Source organism: Haemorhous mexicanus, chromosome 2, assembly GCF_027477595.1.
Source record: "Haemorhous mexicanus isolate bHaeMex1 chromosome 2, bHaeMex1.pri, whole genome shotgun sequence".
Lineage (NCBI taxonomy): Eukaryota > Metazoa > Chordata > Aves > Passeriformes > Fringillidae > Haemorhous > Haemorhous mexicanus.
Window position 1 is genome coordinate 83,298,909 of NC_082342.1, and position 18,287 is coordinate 83,317,195.

Consider the following 18,287-nt stretch of genomic DNA (forward strand, 5'->3'; position numbering starts at 1 on the left):
ATTGCTGACAGGTGTGTTTGTGTTTCACAACTGACTTTTCAGCCAATAAAAACCTGAAATGTAAATGGTTGGCATGTCAAATTACTTAAGAAAACTTTGAAATAGGCCTAATTATGCTATAATTGTTTTAATTGTCAAAAAAGAGGGATGCTTGTTTGGATATACCATTATTGCTGTAACACACCAGAAAAGGAATAATGCTTAATTATTCACTTTATATTTTTTGCAAACCGCTAGCTGAGCAACTAGCACGCATGCAAGCTGTGATGAAAGGCAGGCAGGCGCATTGGGGTCTATTTTAATCTCAGCACCTAACCTTGATCAAGCCATGGAGATGGGCCTGAGCACACCACGGAGCTCAGCCCCGCACGCCGGGTGTGGGACAGGTCCCGTCCGTTCCGTGGCGCTGCCCCTTCGGCCTCCACCACTCGCCATGGAAGGTGGAAGGTTCGCCGTCCCCTTCCACCAACGGGTAATTAAATTAACCAGAGTGCACCTCTCAGGGTTTACAGCTGTGTAAGTGTTAGACAGAACTTGTCAGTGATGAATATTCATGATACCAAAATGGCAGAGCCCTTGCTGCCACCAGCTAGGTTTTGCTGGGAGATGGGATGCCAGGGCTCTTTTGTCACCTCATCCTCTTCCACCTTCCCTCTTGTTAACTTTTATTTCCATCATGGAAAACAAGCCAATCCCAGAAGCTTCTGCATAATAGTCCTTCTTTTGCTTCTCTCTCCCTTTGCCCTACCTTTGCACACAAAGAGCATACTCTGCCTAACACCACTGCCTTGTTTTCCCAATCCTCAAAAAATTCACTCCAGCATGATTTTTCAGCCTCCCAGAAGCTGTTTCTTTCCCCCCACGCACACCCGCTCCCCCCCTTCATTTTTATTTATGTGCAGCAGAAAACCTGGAGGCTGATGCACAACTAAAAGATGGGCTTACTTGTTTTCTTTTGTGTGAGAATCTCTTGCTTTCCTTTTGTCCCTAGTGTGGGTACTTGTTTGACTGGCATGGCTTATTGGACTATAACAAGCGTAACTCTCCCTCCTTTGTGGCGGGACAATTCTCCCACAAATCCCGACCAGTGTGCATTCTTCCCGACACACTATTGGGTGTGCACTGGAATTGAAAGAATTGCTGAGGCCTTGCTACTTCATCCCCTCCCCAAGCTTTGTGGGTTTTTTTTCCTCCGCCTTCTTCTTTTTTTTTTCCCTTTCTCCCTGAAATGAACACTTTACCGGGCCGGAAACATTTAATCGTCTCCTTTTGAAAAAAAAAAAAAAAATTAATTGAAACTTCTCCACTCGTTACCTTTTGTATTGGTGCTTATTGCAAATCTTTTACAAGGGAAAGGAAGGGAGGCAATATTTAATTAAATGTGCTCCTTTTTTTTTTGCTTTACCTTCAAAACAAAAGATAGCAAAAATTCCAGGAGTGTGACTTTTAAAATATTTTAAAATAAAACAGGAACTCTGCTCTTTAACTTTTACCTAAAATATACACACAGTAGCACTTTTTTTTCCTCTTAAGAAAATCAAAACCAGGTAAGGTTCTTAAGGTTCTTAAGAAGATATACTGATACCATTATATTACCTCATTTTCTGTGTTTGTTTGGGTGAACTTTACTGTTTTCTGTCACTGTAGTAACCTGCCATACTGTACAGAATGAATTGGGGTTTTTCTCCTTGCACATTTTTGAGTGGAATTCTCTTCACTAAAGAAAAGTTACCAAGAGGGCCATGGTGATGATGCAGAGCAGAGATGGGAGGGCAGAATTCTTCACCAGAGAAAGCTGTGATTTATTTTGGCCTAATTGTAAAGTTACTGCAAATTGCTGGAAAGCTTTTTTTTTCAAGATCTGGGTGATTAGATTTTCCTTCTTTTGGGGAGGGGTGGTGGGGGGAAGCTAAAAGGGGAAATAACACCTCTAATCCAGCTTCTGGTAAATAGGCTGCCAGCTTTTAAAATGAGTTTCCTTTCTATTAGTCAGAATATTATGCTAAGCCTTAAGCATTAGTTTTTTATGTTGCCATAGCAGCCTTATTCCTGCAGGGTTGTGACCTGCGATGATTACAGTACAAAGCTTATAGGGTCTTGAAACCCCCTTTGAAGATGAAAAGTCTTTGATGGTTTATATTTATGCAAATCTCTTAGATATGATTTACCCAACTGAGACTGAATGGAGAGATGATTAAAATTCCCTTTCCTTTGATATCCATTAATAGTTGAATATTCCTTAAATTTAAAATATATGCATATGTGATTTTTGTCTTTATTTACTAACATTTTGCAGTACCTGCAATATGTTTATCTTGACGCAAATTACTCGATCTGGACAGACATAATACATTTACAATATAGGGCTGAAGGTTTCCCCCCCTCCTTTTTTTTTTTTTTTTTTTCCTTTTGAAAAGGGAAAAATCTGTGCAAGAGCTTTTGTATGTTTCCAGATGATAGATTTTGGAATTTGGGCTACCCCACTGGCAGCTCAGAGCTAGCTGTGAACTGGTCTCATGGAAAAAATTGGCAAGCTTTGGTCTTCAAAGAATTAAACTTCCTTTTTAAGGCCTTCCTAGGTAAGCTAAAAAATTATGAAGAAAAGCCTATTGAACAAAAGGGTAACGGTGCCGTAATGAATAATACGGATGCCACTTAGAAGGCTGGGGAGCGCTTCCAGTGATGGCAGTGCTGGACCTGAAACAAAACCGGACCTCAGGTACAGCAGCACTTCATTGTTTTCCAGAGCCCACGGATTTGCATTTCACTAAGCCAGGGTGAGAGGTGCTAAGCTTGGAATTTTTTTTTTTTTTTTTTTTTCCCTTGCAAACCAGCCTCCAAATTTAGAAATGTATGGGAATGTTGCAGTTTCAGATCACAGGCCTTGTTAAAAGCTGTTCTAAATTTTTAGTTATCAGGTTTTGGGGTGGGGAGGAGTGTTTGTTACAGTCAGGTGAATATTTGCCATGTTGTGTATACATGTAGACTTTTCCTTTTTTCCCTCTGATAGCTCATTCTGTCTAGTTTTAGTTTTCAGACAAATTCTTACATCACCTAAAAGGCCGAACACTTGTAGAACCAATGAATTTTATCCCCTTTGTGGAAACTGCAATGGGCTTGCTCAATTTTAAGGTAAGAAATTCTTGAAGTGTTCATATTTTGCCATCTCAGCAAACTAGGATAAGCAGAATACTCCTCAGTCTCTTCCTGATTTCACCAAGGAAAAGAGGTTAAAAAATACGAAACATATTGTTCAATCCCCAAAAACATTTGCACGTTTAACTCTGATGTTTGTATTGTAAAGGCCTTCATAAATTCAAAGTATTCCAGTGACAGAACAGTTCCAGACAGTCCACAGCAAATATCAAAACCTCTCTTCATTCCTGTACTGTTTTGAACACACTTGGAGTGGAAAAAGGCCTCTCCAAAGATTTGGAATACTCAGTGTTGCAGGCTATTTAGTAGCTGTCAGACACAACTTTTGTGTAACACTTAGTTTGAAATAAGAGTTAATTATCATCTCACTATTGCTAAATTTGCTTCTTTATAATGGTTTCTACTAATACTGTTACAACCAAATTCCATGTTATCGTTTCTTTGTCTGTATGATGGAGTGTTTAATGCTAAGATTAGAAACAGAATTAACTTTGAAAATACCTGAAGAACATGCTCATTTTTTAGAGTAATTTTAGATCAAATCTAATTTATTAATTTCATTTTCATATAAATCACTCCCCAACCCTTACTATCAAGTCCAGGTTTTTCAGAATGGCAAAGCAACATGGTAATGAAACATAAGAACTCGTGCATGCACAAGGAACTCTGTGTTCCCCTCCCAAGCTCTAAGGGAAAAGTTTCAGACCAGCTGAGGACACACAGATCAGAAGTACCTCCAGAAGTACCTCACAGGCAGCCTGATCGTTTGATACAGCCATTTATCTTACAGCACACCCTCACCTATCTGCGAGCACGATAAAGCCATAACCAAATGGACACGCTCCTGTCCAGTGTGCAAACACAGAATTAGATCATATATTAAAACCACTGAGGTTTTTCTTCAGCTACAGTATTTTATATTGGAGGTTTAATGTTGCAGTTGCTGATGCTGGCAGGAGAGTTCCTTTTTAAAGCACACTCTGTTAACAGAATAATTCTGTGTCCCACCAGCTGCTACAGAAGAACACCCGTTAGTAGTGCTGGTAATTACATGTCTCTCTCCATGTACCTTAGCCTTAAAAGATACTAATATTATCCAAATATCAGTATAAAATAGCAATACTACTCTCCTCATGAAAAAAGCTACAGCAGAAAAATTGTTTTACTTTTATTTGTATGCTTTTCTGCAGCACTTGTTGCCTTTTTAACTTCCTTAGTTTATTTTTAGTCATATGTAGCCGGAGACTTTAAATTGGCAATCCTTCTATCTTGTAAGGAACTTAAAATAATTGTAAACCATTAATATTATTTATTTCATAAAAGAGTTTCTGATCTTTATTTCAGTTTCTCATGCAGATATATTGCTAGTCAAACTAATCAAATTTAATACTTTTTGTTTGTTGTTAAGCAATATTTGCCAAATGTTTTTGTTTCACATTGCTACATAAATGTCTGAAGTAGTGGTCACAGTAATACCTGTGGCATAATGTAAACCAGAAAGTGGGAAACCTGTTATTGAAGTCCAGTATTTGCTATCTGGGTGCTTAGGGAAAGCAAAATACTGGTTGGTGGTTTTTTTCTTTTTTTTTTCTTTTTTTTTTTTCTTTTTTTTTTTTCTTTTTTTTTTTTTTTTTTTTTTTTGCTGAGTCATTTTAAAGCACTGTGCATTGTCGAGCACCTACAGTGGCTTTGCTTTGTAGGAGCAATATTCTCAGAAGAATTTTGGTAGCACTGGGTTGCTGTAACAGCCTCTGTAGTCTCTCTGCATCCTGCATTTCTGTAGACATTAATACTCTGTTTTCATTTGAAGGCTGTCTGTGAAGAATCACTGAGAAGAGGATCCCAGGCTGGCTTTCATTTGGATGCGGTTGTCTTTGGAGGAGAGGATTTCCGTGCCAGCATAGGTTGTTACTTGACTCTTTACTATAAATGTTTATGTATGGCATTTGCTTTGGAGAAGCCTGAGAAGTGAAATTTCTGACAGCAATAATTAAAGTAATGACACTTGAGTCTGTATTTTACATTTTTATTTTACTCCTTAATTTCTTTTCAGTGCAGAATGTACCACTGGCAATTTAAAACATGGTCCTTGTGTTACAGGGCACTGAGACTTTTCTTGTGCTTTTTGCCAGTCAGTATCAAAAGTTAATTTAAAAAAAAACCACAAAAACAAACAAACAAAAAAAACCCAGACAAACAAAAAAACCCCCACCCTTTTGAGTCACTGAAATAGTTTTAAAATATTGTATGCATAAGCAACACTCACATGCTTTTTAGAACTACATTGGAAAGTCCTAAAATTCTGGTGTCCGCTTCACCACTTCTTTACATACAACTGTCACTCAGGCTTTTGACATCAAGCACAAACACTCTCCTGCTACATTTTGCTTTCAAAAATTTATTTTAAAGATGTCACATGTCAATACAGCCACATATTCACATGAAAGCACTATTAGTCTTCCTAAAAAATAAAAAGTGCTTCACTATTTCTTTTATGAGGGCACTTAGCTTCTGATTTAATTTAAAGATAAAAACACAGAGCTATGAACTTCTACATTAAAAATAAGTATGTTAATGTAAAAATCAGCATTGCTTTACTAAAATATTCCTTACAGACTGAAAATCTCTTTCTAAATAGTAACCTTGTGGTTATTATTGTTATTATTTTTTTCCCACTAGCCTTCACATGAGTATGTTGCTTAGCTGGTAGCCTGTGAGCACATGAAGTCTCATGAATACTTTTACTTCTTCTTAGAAGTCATCTACCATCAATTTTTCATTCAAATACTAAAGCTTAAATATTCAGCTTAGGACATCAGTTGTGACAAGAATCAGAACCAAGGAAAGTGCAATTCTATTCTCAGTGTGAATTTTTTAACCATTTACTTGGACCCAGTATATCAATTTGTGTAAAGCTTCTCTTGCTGTAATGCTTCTCACTGTACATGCAGTAAATAGCAAAATCTAATAATTACTTTCATTTTAGCCAAGTCAGCAGTTCTTACCAGACAAAGCTTCCACTGACTTCAGGCTTTCAACTCCTGATTTAAACTAAATCAAAATCTGAATTTATAAGCTAGTGTTTAGAGGGACTTAATTTTTTATTTTTGCTAAAAGGTCTTTCCTTTTTTCCCTTGAAGAGTATAATTTTGACTCTACAGTATAGCCTTACACCCCTCTTCTAATTTCTAAATCAGTTAAATATAATCTCAAAGTTTCCCCTTTTTTTAACATAAGAAATAATTAAAACAGAAAGGTTTAAAACACTCTCGTCAGCTTTTCTTTGTTCTCGTTATTTTCTCAGGTGCAACAAGCAGTAAGGAAACTCACGATATTCTATATGCCAGGCAAAAAATCATAGTCACAGCAAAGGCATTTGGCCTCCAAGCAATAGACCTTGTTTACATTGATTTCCATGATGAAGATGGGCTCCGCAGGCAGTCGAGGGAAGGCGCCTCCATGGGATTCACTGGTATGACTTTCTGCCGATAGCTCAAAAGAGCGCGGACCTTGTTCGTTTTAAAGAGGCTGCTACGTTTACTGTCACTTAGACAAATAAGTTGATTTTCGTTTCGGGGCACTTATTGAAAAACTCATTGACATCAAGATCTTCTATGCTTATTACTATCTTAAAAATTGTGGCTGGAAATTTTGCCTGAAAAGTCACAGACTGCTTTTTGAAACCGTATGCCATGAAGCGTGTGACCGGTTTTGAAGAGAACTTGGGGTAGAGGCTGTGCAGTGATTCCTCCCTTCCCAGAGCATGGGAAAGGCAATACTGTACTCTGCAGTAGCTCCTCCACAACTGGAGCCCTCTCTTTGTTTGAACAACAGGAGCAGTTAAAAAATACTTTTTAGGCAAAAAAATTGAGAAGTAAATCTCATATGCTAGCTGCTAGGGGAAAGTTATTTCCTTATTGTTTTCTTTGGTTTGTTTGTCATCTCCTGGCTTTCTCCCTAGTAAGTGCTGGTGACACCTACGGGTATTGGCAGACAACAAGAGCAGCAGACTCCTTGCCCCACAGTTCTGTAATACAGCCTGTTACCCTGTGATTGGTGTACCAGGTCACTCAGACACCTCGTTGGGACAGTGCAGCCACCAAAGACTGGGGGCTGCAAGAGAAAGCAGCCATTTGACACATGCATGAGAGAATTCTAACACACAGGACAAACACCACATTATTTTTCTCTGACCACCATCCAGGATACACGTATGAGAACAGTACATCCCTTAGGTTTCTGTTACCAAAAGCATGGGTCCAAGCAATGCCACCTAGCAAACTCTGGTTTTACAGTTAGCTGTATATAACATCTTAAAGCACCAAAGAGAAAAATTAGTGCAATTTTAAGTGACCTTGGCATGCCAGTGAAAGAATAGCAATCAATGCTTTTCAGCACAAGCTCTGCTTCACTGTCTGTTGAGCTTTGACATTTGCAAACCCAAGTCTTGTTTTGGAGGTGAAATGGTTAGCTCCTCACAGCTACATTATCCACGGCCGTGTGGACTTCCACCCTTCCCTCGGCTGCCTTTGAAGTTGGGAAAATAATAGAGCTGCTGAATGGTAGCACCTGCTGACGGCTACCTAGTCTCAACCAATATTTCCTAGCTTAAGGAAAGGCTTCATTTTTGAATAAAACATAAACATCTGAACCTCCTGTTGACAGAAGATGGAGTTGCAGGTGCCTAGACCCTTTGATAGCACTCTTTTTGAACGCTCAATGCGCATTTAAATGCTTAACTGAGGCTGTTAGTTTAGGAAATTTAGAAATGTTCAGCATAACCAATGCTGATGGTGATTTGGACTCCACTGACTTTATGGTGGAAGTTGCCTGACCTTAGAACAGAGTCCAGACAGAAGACAACTAAAAAGGTCAAGCAGCAATTTAGGGTGTAAAATTACTTTCTGTCTTGGCTGTGCATGTGTCATACTTGCCTTTCCATACAAGGAGTAAGGGTCTGTGAAAAGTACAGATTTTATTGAGGTGCTCGCACTGCACCTGCCCTTTGCCTTCTGCCTTTCTGCAGCTATCATCAACATATTTCCAAAATTCAGGAAACAACCTGACAATCAGTCCAACTGTAATTAGAGGTGGGGCAATACTGACTCTACTGATTTGGGGACGAGGGGGGGAATTAAAATCTGTTTGAGATAAAACAAAACAGTATTTTTCCTTTTCCTCTGAAAAAAGAAAAAAATATTTTAGGTCAATCTAAAATGTTTCACTTGTTCTTTAGCTTTTTGCTCTCAGTTTACCTAATATTTTTATAATCTTTCCTGCTTTTTTTTGATTGAAATAAAATCTAATTTCAAAACTGATAGCAAAATCATATTTTTTCAAAACTGTGCAAATGTTTTTTCCAAATCTATATAAGTGAAACATTTTACATTCACACAGAAAATTAGAATTTCACATTCATCACAGAAAATTACAAATGGGCTTTAGCTTAATCCATGACCTTGTATAGAGCAGAAGTATGCACACTGTATTTGCCACTGACAGTCTCTGATAATGTAAAAGTACTGAAATGTCAACCTAATTAATTCAAAATGTGCAGTTGCTCTAATTTTTAAATATAAGATCCCTCCCTGCTACTTTTTAAATAAATAATCAAAATCATTGAAATCAACAGAACTGAAATTAACTGAGTCTTGCAAACTGCTCTCATAGCTGGAGAACACTCACTTATTCGCATGAACAGGGCTGAACTCACCACCCTCAAAAGCAATGCGAATTCAAAATATTTAGCTAAGTTGCATGTCCTTAGATGTCCCCATATTAGGCCAATAAAATTGCCCTTAATGTAATCAAATAGCTTCCCTCAAGATTAAACAAGCAAAATAATATAATGAAGAATTTACCAGGTATTTAAATATTATTGCGAACCTCACTGCTTATTGCAGCCAAGTTTTCTTTTCCAATTATCTTAAAATCAGCCTGATTTTCCTACATTGAGTGTATAAACATAAAATCAAATGTTTTCATGTATAATCCAGCCAAATTAATTGTCCTTTTATATTTATATTTTTAAATATATATATATTCATATATCCATAGACATCCATCGAGATGTTTTACACTACCGGTTCCTGTGGACTTTAAATCAGTGTGTTGCCTATATAAATGGGCATAGGTTTTAGGAATGTGTGTGTAAAAAATTAGGTAAACCTTGCCATAAGCTTTAACAGCTGACTTAGTCATTATAAAAAGTCCTGTGCTACATGCTGAGAGAGCAGATATAAATACAAAACAGTCTAGGTGTCCTCTCCTTTTCAGTCTTTTGTAGAAAACTAAAATGACACCATCATACAGTTACTTAAAAGACTTGACAAGTATTGATTTAAAACACTATATATCAAGTGGTACTGTAAAAAGGATTTCGTGGTCATAAATTTTAATGTCTTCCAATTTTGCACTCTCTCAGTAACTTGTCAATAACAACAATTCTGTTTAAAATATTTACTTTGTTCCTGCATGGCATTATGTCTGTAATACAGTTATTTGGATTAGTAGTCTGTGACCAAAATCAACAGAGTGCTATAAATCAAAAGTTAGATTATATTCTCGCTTAATTGTTCAGTAATGTTTTAATGATTAAAGGCATAGTTTACTACTATAGATATCTTTATTAAAAGTACGTCTTTTTACAGAAATCTTTATGCTTTTAAAAAGTCATATGTGTGTATTTTGAACACAAATTTTTATTTTCTTATAATTAGAGGTTGACTACAAATATAATTTAAAATATACTCAACATTTTTTTCAAAAAGTTAAGCTCCTTAGGATTTTTAAAGAAATTATTGTACACACTTCAGTTTTGGAATTAATGGTTTAGCTATGGAGAATTTGTTGTATTATAAATAAGGAAAATCAGCAGCTTATTAATTATGGCATTTTATTAAAATTACTAAAAAACCTCTGAGTCGACTTAAGATAAAACACGTTAGTTTAAAAAAAATTATTTGTGTAATTTCTTTCAAAAATTATGGTTCTTAATGGGGTTTAAATTTTTACCTATATTTAAGGTATTTTAAAACTAGTTGTGATATTAAAATTTCAAGCTAATATTTGCATGTCTGTAAAATCATTAACTAAACGTTGTTCAAGAATAAATAAAATTGAGCTACTTATGGCATTTTAGCAGAGGAACATAGCAACACTAAAGCACTACTATTTCTTTGCTCATAGAATTAAGCAGAGTTTCTTTGTACTCCAGGTTATCACTCAGACCCACTGCAGCCTGATGAAAGTAATCCAGGGATTTTTGCAGTGGTTATTTCAGGGAAAATAGGTGCATTCCTGCGCTCAGGCGTGAGACTTCTCAGATGCAGTGATGGGCTGATTCCTAAAGTACAGCTGGCTTAATGGCAGTAAGAACCCGGGAGCAGACCCCGTTGTGCAGGGAACCTCCTTGGGTCCTGACACTTCCAACTCGTCCTGGCAAAGTGCAAAAATCTCGCTGGCACAAGAGGCTGCGGCGGCGGCGGGGCTGTGGGACCCTCGGTCTGCAGGGCACTGCTCACTCGCTGGCAGCTTTGCAGGATCAGGCTCACCCCTCTCACTAGTTTTGTTATCTGGCACCGAGGAGTGTCGTCTCTTCCGAAGGAAGCTGGGAGTTACGGTAGCCTCCCTTTATTAGTGCACCTTAAAAGCAAACCACAGAAATCCCACCGGTCTGTGAAATTCCCATAGAAACGAACTAATAACGTCAAACGCTGCACTTTTTAAAGTGTCAAACAAATTAGACATGTATTTGTTTTAAGGTAGCTAAATTCAATCACAGATTAAAAGGGATTATGTGGCTGTCTATTCACGTTTGAAAATCTCTAGTGAAAAAGACAACATCTATTTTTATTTTCTTAACTTATGTTTATACAAGAAAGGATTAAAAAAACTGTTTCATCAAGCCTCAGGGCACTGCTGGTGGCTGTTTGCTACACCAGTGACTAAATAAATATTGCAGCCTACCTGCAACTACCAATAATTGCAGCAACAACAGTTTAAACATCATTGGGGATTATATGATGCTAAGCCAAAACTGACAATATAGAAAATTATTCTTAGGGTGCTGGTAACTTTTCAGCCCTACTGATCTCTAGCCATCTTCTTCAGATTTCATTTTCTGAACACACTTTAACACAACTTATTTAAGAGTGGCTGGAGTTGTTATTTACAGAGTCAAATTCAGAGATGCGTTATACTGAATTGTTTTTGACTGCCCAAGACAAACAATTGCACCTAAAATGACTGAGGGAAGATGTATGGATCAAAATGGGGAGGGAGGGGAAAGAATTGTGGCTTCTTTCAAACTATACTGAATGCAAGCATAGCACAAGGTATTCTTACTATTAAAATAATCTGTCAAAAAGCTATCTGCCTGTTTTCCAGTTTTAAAAATAAAATAAACCAAGTAAAATAATTAGTTAGAGAGCAAGAAAGTCTGCAAGGCATATGAGAGCCTCAAGTGGTTGGAACATTTTGCTTGAACATCTGTTTGTCGATGCATGATTCTGGTGTTATTAATCTTCTTTGTAGGTAAGCAGGTGATTCACCCCAACCAAATTGCTGTTGTCCAGGAACAGTTCTCTCCGAGCCCTGAAAAAATAAAGTGGGCACAAGAACTGATTTCTGCTTTTGAAGAACATCAGCGATTAGGCAAGGTAAATATTTTGTTAATATGCCATAATGGAACCAAATTTGAATAATATTTAAGATTCTATTGGAAAGGTTGGTGATGGCTCTTTGCTTTTATCTTACGAAGTGCTGTAACTGAGAGTATTGCTTGTGAAATCTGTCTCTGGATAGTGGAATTATAAATGTATCACTTCCCAATATAGTTAGAAATAGAATGGCTATCTTTTTCCTTCCTCCCCATTTTAAGTTTAATTCTTTGATTATGCAGCCTTTTGAGTACCTGCAAGTATCTACAGCATCGGAGAATTGAAGCTGCTTCTCCATTACACTGCATAATCACAGTGTTACTGTCTGAGGAAAATATTTGCAACCAAAAGTCAGGTAGCCTGGCAGAGGACTCAGACTGCTTGCACAGACATCATTTATAGAAAGAAATAAATGCATTAGGAAGCCTTTGGTTTCTAAAAAAAAAAATCTCTGCATTGGTAGACTGGTTTCACTTTTGGGGGTTTGATCCCTCAAACATGCCCACTAGTAATTGAATGTACTTTTGAGTGATACTGCTTGCAGATTGTCGTTCTTAATCATTAAAAATGGGGATGTTTTATGTGCATTTGTACCAATTGCTGGACCTGAATTTTGGATAGAGGAGAAAGCAAATTAACGCTAGAATATGATTGTTCCTAATTTAGTGCATCATTGAGTCTCACGTTTCCTGCTCTGTGGGTTTCTGCTATGTAAATATTGCGGTGGTGATGCACAATCTGTCTCCACTTTGTGCCAGTAATACTTAAATTAGGGGTCGCCTGAAGGAAGATTTTATGCTAGTTGCGGCATTGTCAGTTAATTATCTTAAAGGTTATTTGCTATAATCCAGTTTGCCTCTTTTTGAAAGAAAAAAAAAAAAAAAGTTGCAGCCAAACATGTTTATCTTAGTCTTAGCCAAGCCTGGGCTAGTTAAAAAGGAAAGTCCCAGTGTCAGAATGGGGAGTGCAGATGACTGGGAATGGTTCACACGTGCTTGTGTGGCATTCAAGAAGGAGACAAATCCCTCCGGTTGAGAAGTTCACCTAAAAGACTGTGCATAGGGTCTCATTTCACTGGTGCCATATAAATGTTTTCTGAACATTTTTCCACTTTCTAGCGGATTAGAAAAAATTGGGATGTCTGCCTTTCCTGTTCCCCTGCATTCCTGATCCTATGGATGTTGTGCATTAAAAATGCTGCAAAGGTCAAAACAGATACTATGCTTTCTTCTTGGAGTTAGAGTGTGACAAGGTATTTGCTATTGCTCTGCCCTTCTCATTGCTGGGCTATTGCATGCCCTTTGTGGTACCTGGCTGTTTCCAGCACAGCCATGACTATGCTCTTTGGGTGCTGTCCAGAGCAGAGATTTCAGGGTCCCTATTAGGATGCTGTATGCCTGGATCTCTTTGTTCTCTCCACCTCAATTTTGAAATGTAGCTCTCTTCTTGCAAACAATATAGAAATAAAAAAATACGTGACTGGTTTCACCCATTATTCCTATTTGCAAGGCTTGGCTCCCTCACAAAAAGCATCGTTACAAACATACTGCTGGTGAAATGTGTAGGCAGGTACATGCAGCAAGAAAAAAAGTCAAACTACTTACTCAGCCAAATATTTTTTATGATGTGCTTAATACTATTCATTCAGCTGAATTCAGTGTCAGAAACTCATCTAAGGAACACCTCTGTCATACGAGCACTCAGCTAGGAGACTGGAGCAAATTTAACTCTAGTCCCAGTATCACAGAATCATTAAGCCAAACATGTTAAATATTAAATAATTTAATGTTAGGCAAGCGTTAGCGTTAGTCTTTAAATTTATTTTGAAACTGCTCTTTTTCTGACATAATGCTGAGGGTTTTGTTTATGTCACCCATTCCCGGGGGGGTTTATTTGGTTTTGGGGAAATTTTTTTCATCTTCATTAATGTTTTTAAAATATATTATAAGCTTCTGTAATCAGCTGCAAGAGCAAATTTGCTGGGGGTTTGTGGTGCAGGCTATTTTTTTAACCAACCAGGCTGCATGCTTCATATATTTTTTGCATGTAGCCGTCTATCAATAAAAAAGGACTGGCAGGTTAATATGTGAACTTCTGGATCTCGTAGCACTGTCGTATTACTGAATTTTATAACAAAATTGGAAAAATAGCTTTCCATGTAATGCTGGAAACTCATTAACTGAGTTTCTAATTTGCTGTTATGACTGTGTCAGTAAGAAGAGCTTGGACAGTCTGATTACTTAATTTTTTTTCCAAAGCAAACATATCTCACAGAGGGATCCTCTCTCTCCACATCCTAACGACATGCTAAAATGTGAGTAATAACTCTTCCCCTACCACCTCCTGGCAAATGCTCCACACAGCGGTTTCAGTAATCCTCGTGTCCTAATGAAACACCTCTTCTGTTTTCCTTTCCCTTTTATTATATTAAAGTGTTCGTGTCAGTAGGACTAAAAATATAGCTGTGGTTAATATGGTTGAGACTTGCATGGTTTTACCATGTTATTAATCAAAGTTGAAAGCCTGGAAAAAATAAATGTGAGGGATTTGTGCGGCTGTTTGTGTGGTAGATAAGTTACTGGTCTGCAGTCTCTGGGATCATAGTTTGCTATTAATTTGGTTTAAAGTTTAATGCCCTTGGTTAACAATATTTTACATTAAAATACAGTAATAAGCTTTTATAATCTATTCTGATTTGAGACCTACAATTACCATAATAATCTTCTTTTGAAAGAAAGCTGAACCAGGCTACTTCATCCTGGATGCTGAAAAGCTCTGACATAGTAGCCCCCAAATGTGAGTACTGAGGTCAGGAAAAATTAGGATCTCAGATGAGCACTGTGGAACTAGAGATGCTGTGGCAGTGTCCAAACAGAAGGAAATTAGAGAGCTAACCAGCTAGCCAGGAGTATTTGGGCTTGCCTTATGGAGATAGTCCTGTTTGAGGGGTTGCTTTGATTTGGTTTCTAGGTTGTTTTGCTTGTGGGGCTGTTTTTTACATTTCTAATCTGACTAAAAAAATGGCATGTCCAGGAAATAAACGGTAATGTTGTATTTTGGACAAGTAGAAAGTGATGTTGAAAAAGTACATTTTGTATTTTATTCAACTATTTATTAAGTGTTCTCTTTTGTCTAAAACTTTGAGATCTAAAACTGAAAAGTGCTTAAAAAGAAAAGTGTTCTTTCCAGGTCATTTCAATATTTTTCCAGTAGAACTGCATTACTAAGGGATATGTTTTTCAAAATTAAAGTATTCATCCTAAAGAAAGCAGGTATAGCTGTTAGAAAGTCTAAATATAAGATAGATGTCAGTGTGCTCAAAAATAAAAAAGAAGAGTGATAAACATAATTCCAGTGATCTAAAGGACAGTTTCTGTTAGAAATTTCTAAAGCATTTGTACTACATTAAACAGGGAAGTGATCCTATAAATACAGATAAACTTAATCTGAGGGAGTAGAGTTAGTGGGAGAAGTTACTAGCCTATTTTAAGGAAAATATCTGATTTCTAACAATGCGGACATAATAGTCTTTATTATTTAGGTAACTCCTGAGTTTATATTACCAGTACACTGGATACAGGACTGTATCTCTTCTATAAGTAGTTAGTGTTTATATATGACAAAAATGTAATACATTGAAAATGCATTTTTAAGCCATTCAATGTGCAAATATTCAGGCACAATATCATTATTGAAATTGAATCTTCCCAAATTGCCTTACTTTTAAATAAAATTCAAATATAAGGAAAAGCAGAAGAATAAAGTAAAAGGTTGATTACACATTTATCTCACATACTAATTTACAAGTGCTTTCAAAGCACCCACATATGAAACTAGGCAATAACTGAATGCTGCTGCTAAGGTCACTTGTCAGGTAAGGATTATTTGGAGTTAAGGTAGGTATATCACAAATCCAAGTTGCAATATGGGTTGAATATTTAAATCCCATAGAGCAAATCAAAATCAATATTTGTACATGCCACATACAAATGCACAGACTGCTTCTAAGAAGACCTTTAGCATATGTTTTTTGCATTATATTCTGTGTCATTGTATATCATGTTCCCAGCAGCTGAGGAATAATATATATGAACTCCAGTGACTGGGCAAACTATACAGTTTCATTTACAGCCCTTTCCAGGATTATGAAAAATCTTAGGAATGCATTTATTTACACAGCATCAACCCAACAAAGGAATGGAAATTTCCAGCAGTGGCTCTCTTATAATGCTCTTTGTTTAGGAAAAGCTACCCCAAGCCACTGTATCTTAGAGACGATGCGCCCTCGTGTTTCGGCCAGCTCCAGCTCCCACCGCCTTACAGGGAGGTCTGTCCTGAATTTCTTCCCTCTCCTGGCTGTGCCATTGACCCCAGGAGGGCTCCCCAGCCAAGTGGGATCTACCCTTTCTCAATCCAGCCCGTGCTTGCTAGAAAAGTGGGACCACGTCCAAGGGATGCCTCTTGGAAGGGATGCACGGGATCATCCCTCTGGCATGGGGCTGTATCAAACCCCATCAATCCCTAGGGATTATATTGCACCTCACAGGGCATTATATCTCAGGCTTAATGTAGAGCTAGGAGTGAGGGAGCAGCCCAGGCCCCCACTCCCCTTGCCCAGGACAAACTGCTGAGTTTTGAGGTGCCACCAGCCAAGCAGGATCCCATTCCAGGGCGGCAGCGGCAGCACAGGGTACCTCTGTGTGTGCAGGGCTGCAGGACTGTCAGCCCTCCCTTGGAGAGCACAGGGCATGTGCTGTCCTTTATGCTAATTAGACAATGTGTATTCCTTTCACTGCAGACTGAGGGATTCAGGAATTTGTGATAAATTTAAGGAGCACCAGCCTTAAGAAGTCTAGGCTCAGGTGCATCTCTATGCAAAGATGAAGAGCGCTAGTGGGGCTAGCCATGGGCCATGGTTCTGTTGTTTGTCTTTAAAAAGGGGCCAAATGAAATTTTAACGTCAAAAATGAGATCAAGAGAGCTCATATTAGCACTCAAAATTTCACTATACACTTTTAGTATTTGAAAAATGCTTTATAAATGTGTTTTGTGTCATGGTTGAAGGCTTTTCTCTTAGAAAGATCCATCTGGGATGGATTTTGAACCTCTACGATAGAGCAGAAGGGGCTGTATTAGCTAATTGCTTGTGCTATACTGGTTCCTACATTGGTGCAATCAGTCCTGAGGGAGTTATGCCAGGTGGGGAGAAAAGGAGACAGATTTTACTACACGGGGCTGCAAAAGCTTCTAAGCAGGGCAGAAACTCATACAAAAACATTTTCTTGCCAGCTTCCGCCCTTTCCACTCCCCAGCAGGCATTCAGTTGCCCCTTAATCTGTTTTCCTCCACTCATTAAAGACCTGTGTCCAAAACACAGAGGGAGAAGGACTCGGATGGCATGTTGCTATTTCCCGCTGGGAGAAGTTTCGCCATCAGCCGGGGGCAGGATGGATCTGTGCGCCTCCATAGCCTTTCCACCTGGAGGTAGCCCCTGGAGGGGACAGCTGCTCCTGTCCCAGGGGACACAGGCCCTGCAGAGGGTGGTAGCTCTCTGGGCTCCTCCCCAGCAAGGCACTACTCCTCCATCCTTGCCAGCTCAAGGAGGTAAATGCACGGTGAGCTGCGTCGGTACATTCCCAGTGCAGGCACTGCTTTGCTATGAGCATGGATTGGGAAGACACCCAACACTGCAGACACCTGCCCACCATCGTGCCAAAACCTGCTCTGCACCAAGCAACACAGCAAGGCAACTACTCACCTCCAAAATCCCTGTTTAAAAAGCATTAACAAGTGCTCATGAGCCTTATTTCAATTTCCAAAGCAGGCTCTAACTAGAGAGGTAATGTTCTGACCAGATGGCTCTTTTTAAGCCTTACTGAGGGAATTCAGAAGCCTGTACGGCCAAAATATTGTTTCAGTTAATTTAAGTAGCAGCAGTCTTGCTGCCTTTTCACTCCTCTCTGTGCTAGCCAGCTTTTTCAGGGACCTGGAGTGGCTGTCTGCAAAAGCTCTGTCGGTTCAAAATAGAGAATCACAGTAAAAAATGGCTGCTCAATCCTATTCAGAAAATGAATCTGAAATTAGAAAAAACACAGAATACAAAAATATGGGCAATTCCATGCTTGTTGGCAGAAGTAGCCTCACTATTATTATTTTCCTCAACTCCATTGTATTTTACAGCTACCTTTCCCTTCAGTATCAAATGCTGTCTGTGTGTCCTGTAGTCATTTACTTTCAGATTGCATTTTCTAGTTTATATTTAACAAACTGCTTCCATGACTATAGACCTCAGGTTAATTCCAAATTATTAAATGAAGGTCATCTGAGGATCCTAAAGTCTTAATATCAGTTACTTTTCACTTTTCCATATAATAACCATGGTGCTCACTAGGGAGGAAAAATGCATGGTTGGATAGGCTGTTTGTCCAGGAAGCTGCTTTTGTGCTATAAAATAAAGATTTGCTTGGCAGC

The 18,287-nt window shown here is 38.3% G+C and overlaps 1 protein-coding gene across 4 annotated transcripts in view; it reads left to right on the forward strand.

Annotated features, from left to right (window-relative positions):
• CLYBL (citramalyl-CoA lyase) overlaps window positions 1-18,287 on the forward strand; it is a 165,035-nt gene that overhangs the window by 137,282 nt on the left and 9,466 nt on the right. For all 4 annotated transcript variants that reach the window (XM_059839285.1, XM_059839286.1, XM_059839287.1 and 1 more), the window contains 4 exons: window positions 3,031-3,132; window positions 4,967-5,060; window positions 6,461-6,628; window positions 11,692-11,816. In XM_059839285.1, coding sequence (XP_059695268.1) covers window positions 3,031-3,132; window positions 4,967-5,060; window positions 6,461-6,628; window positions 11,692-11,816 — 489 coding nt within the window. The remainder of the gene's footprint in view (window positions 1-3,030; window positions 3,133-4,966; window positions 5,061-6,460; window positions 6,629-11,691; window positions 11,817-18,287) is intronic.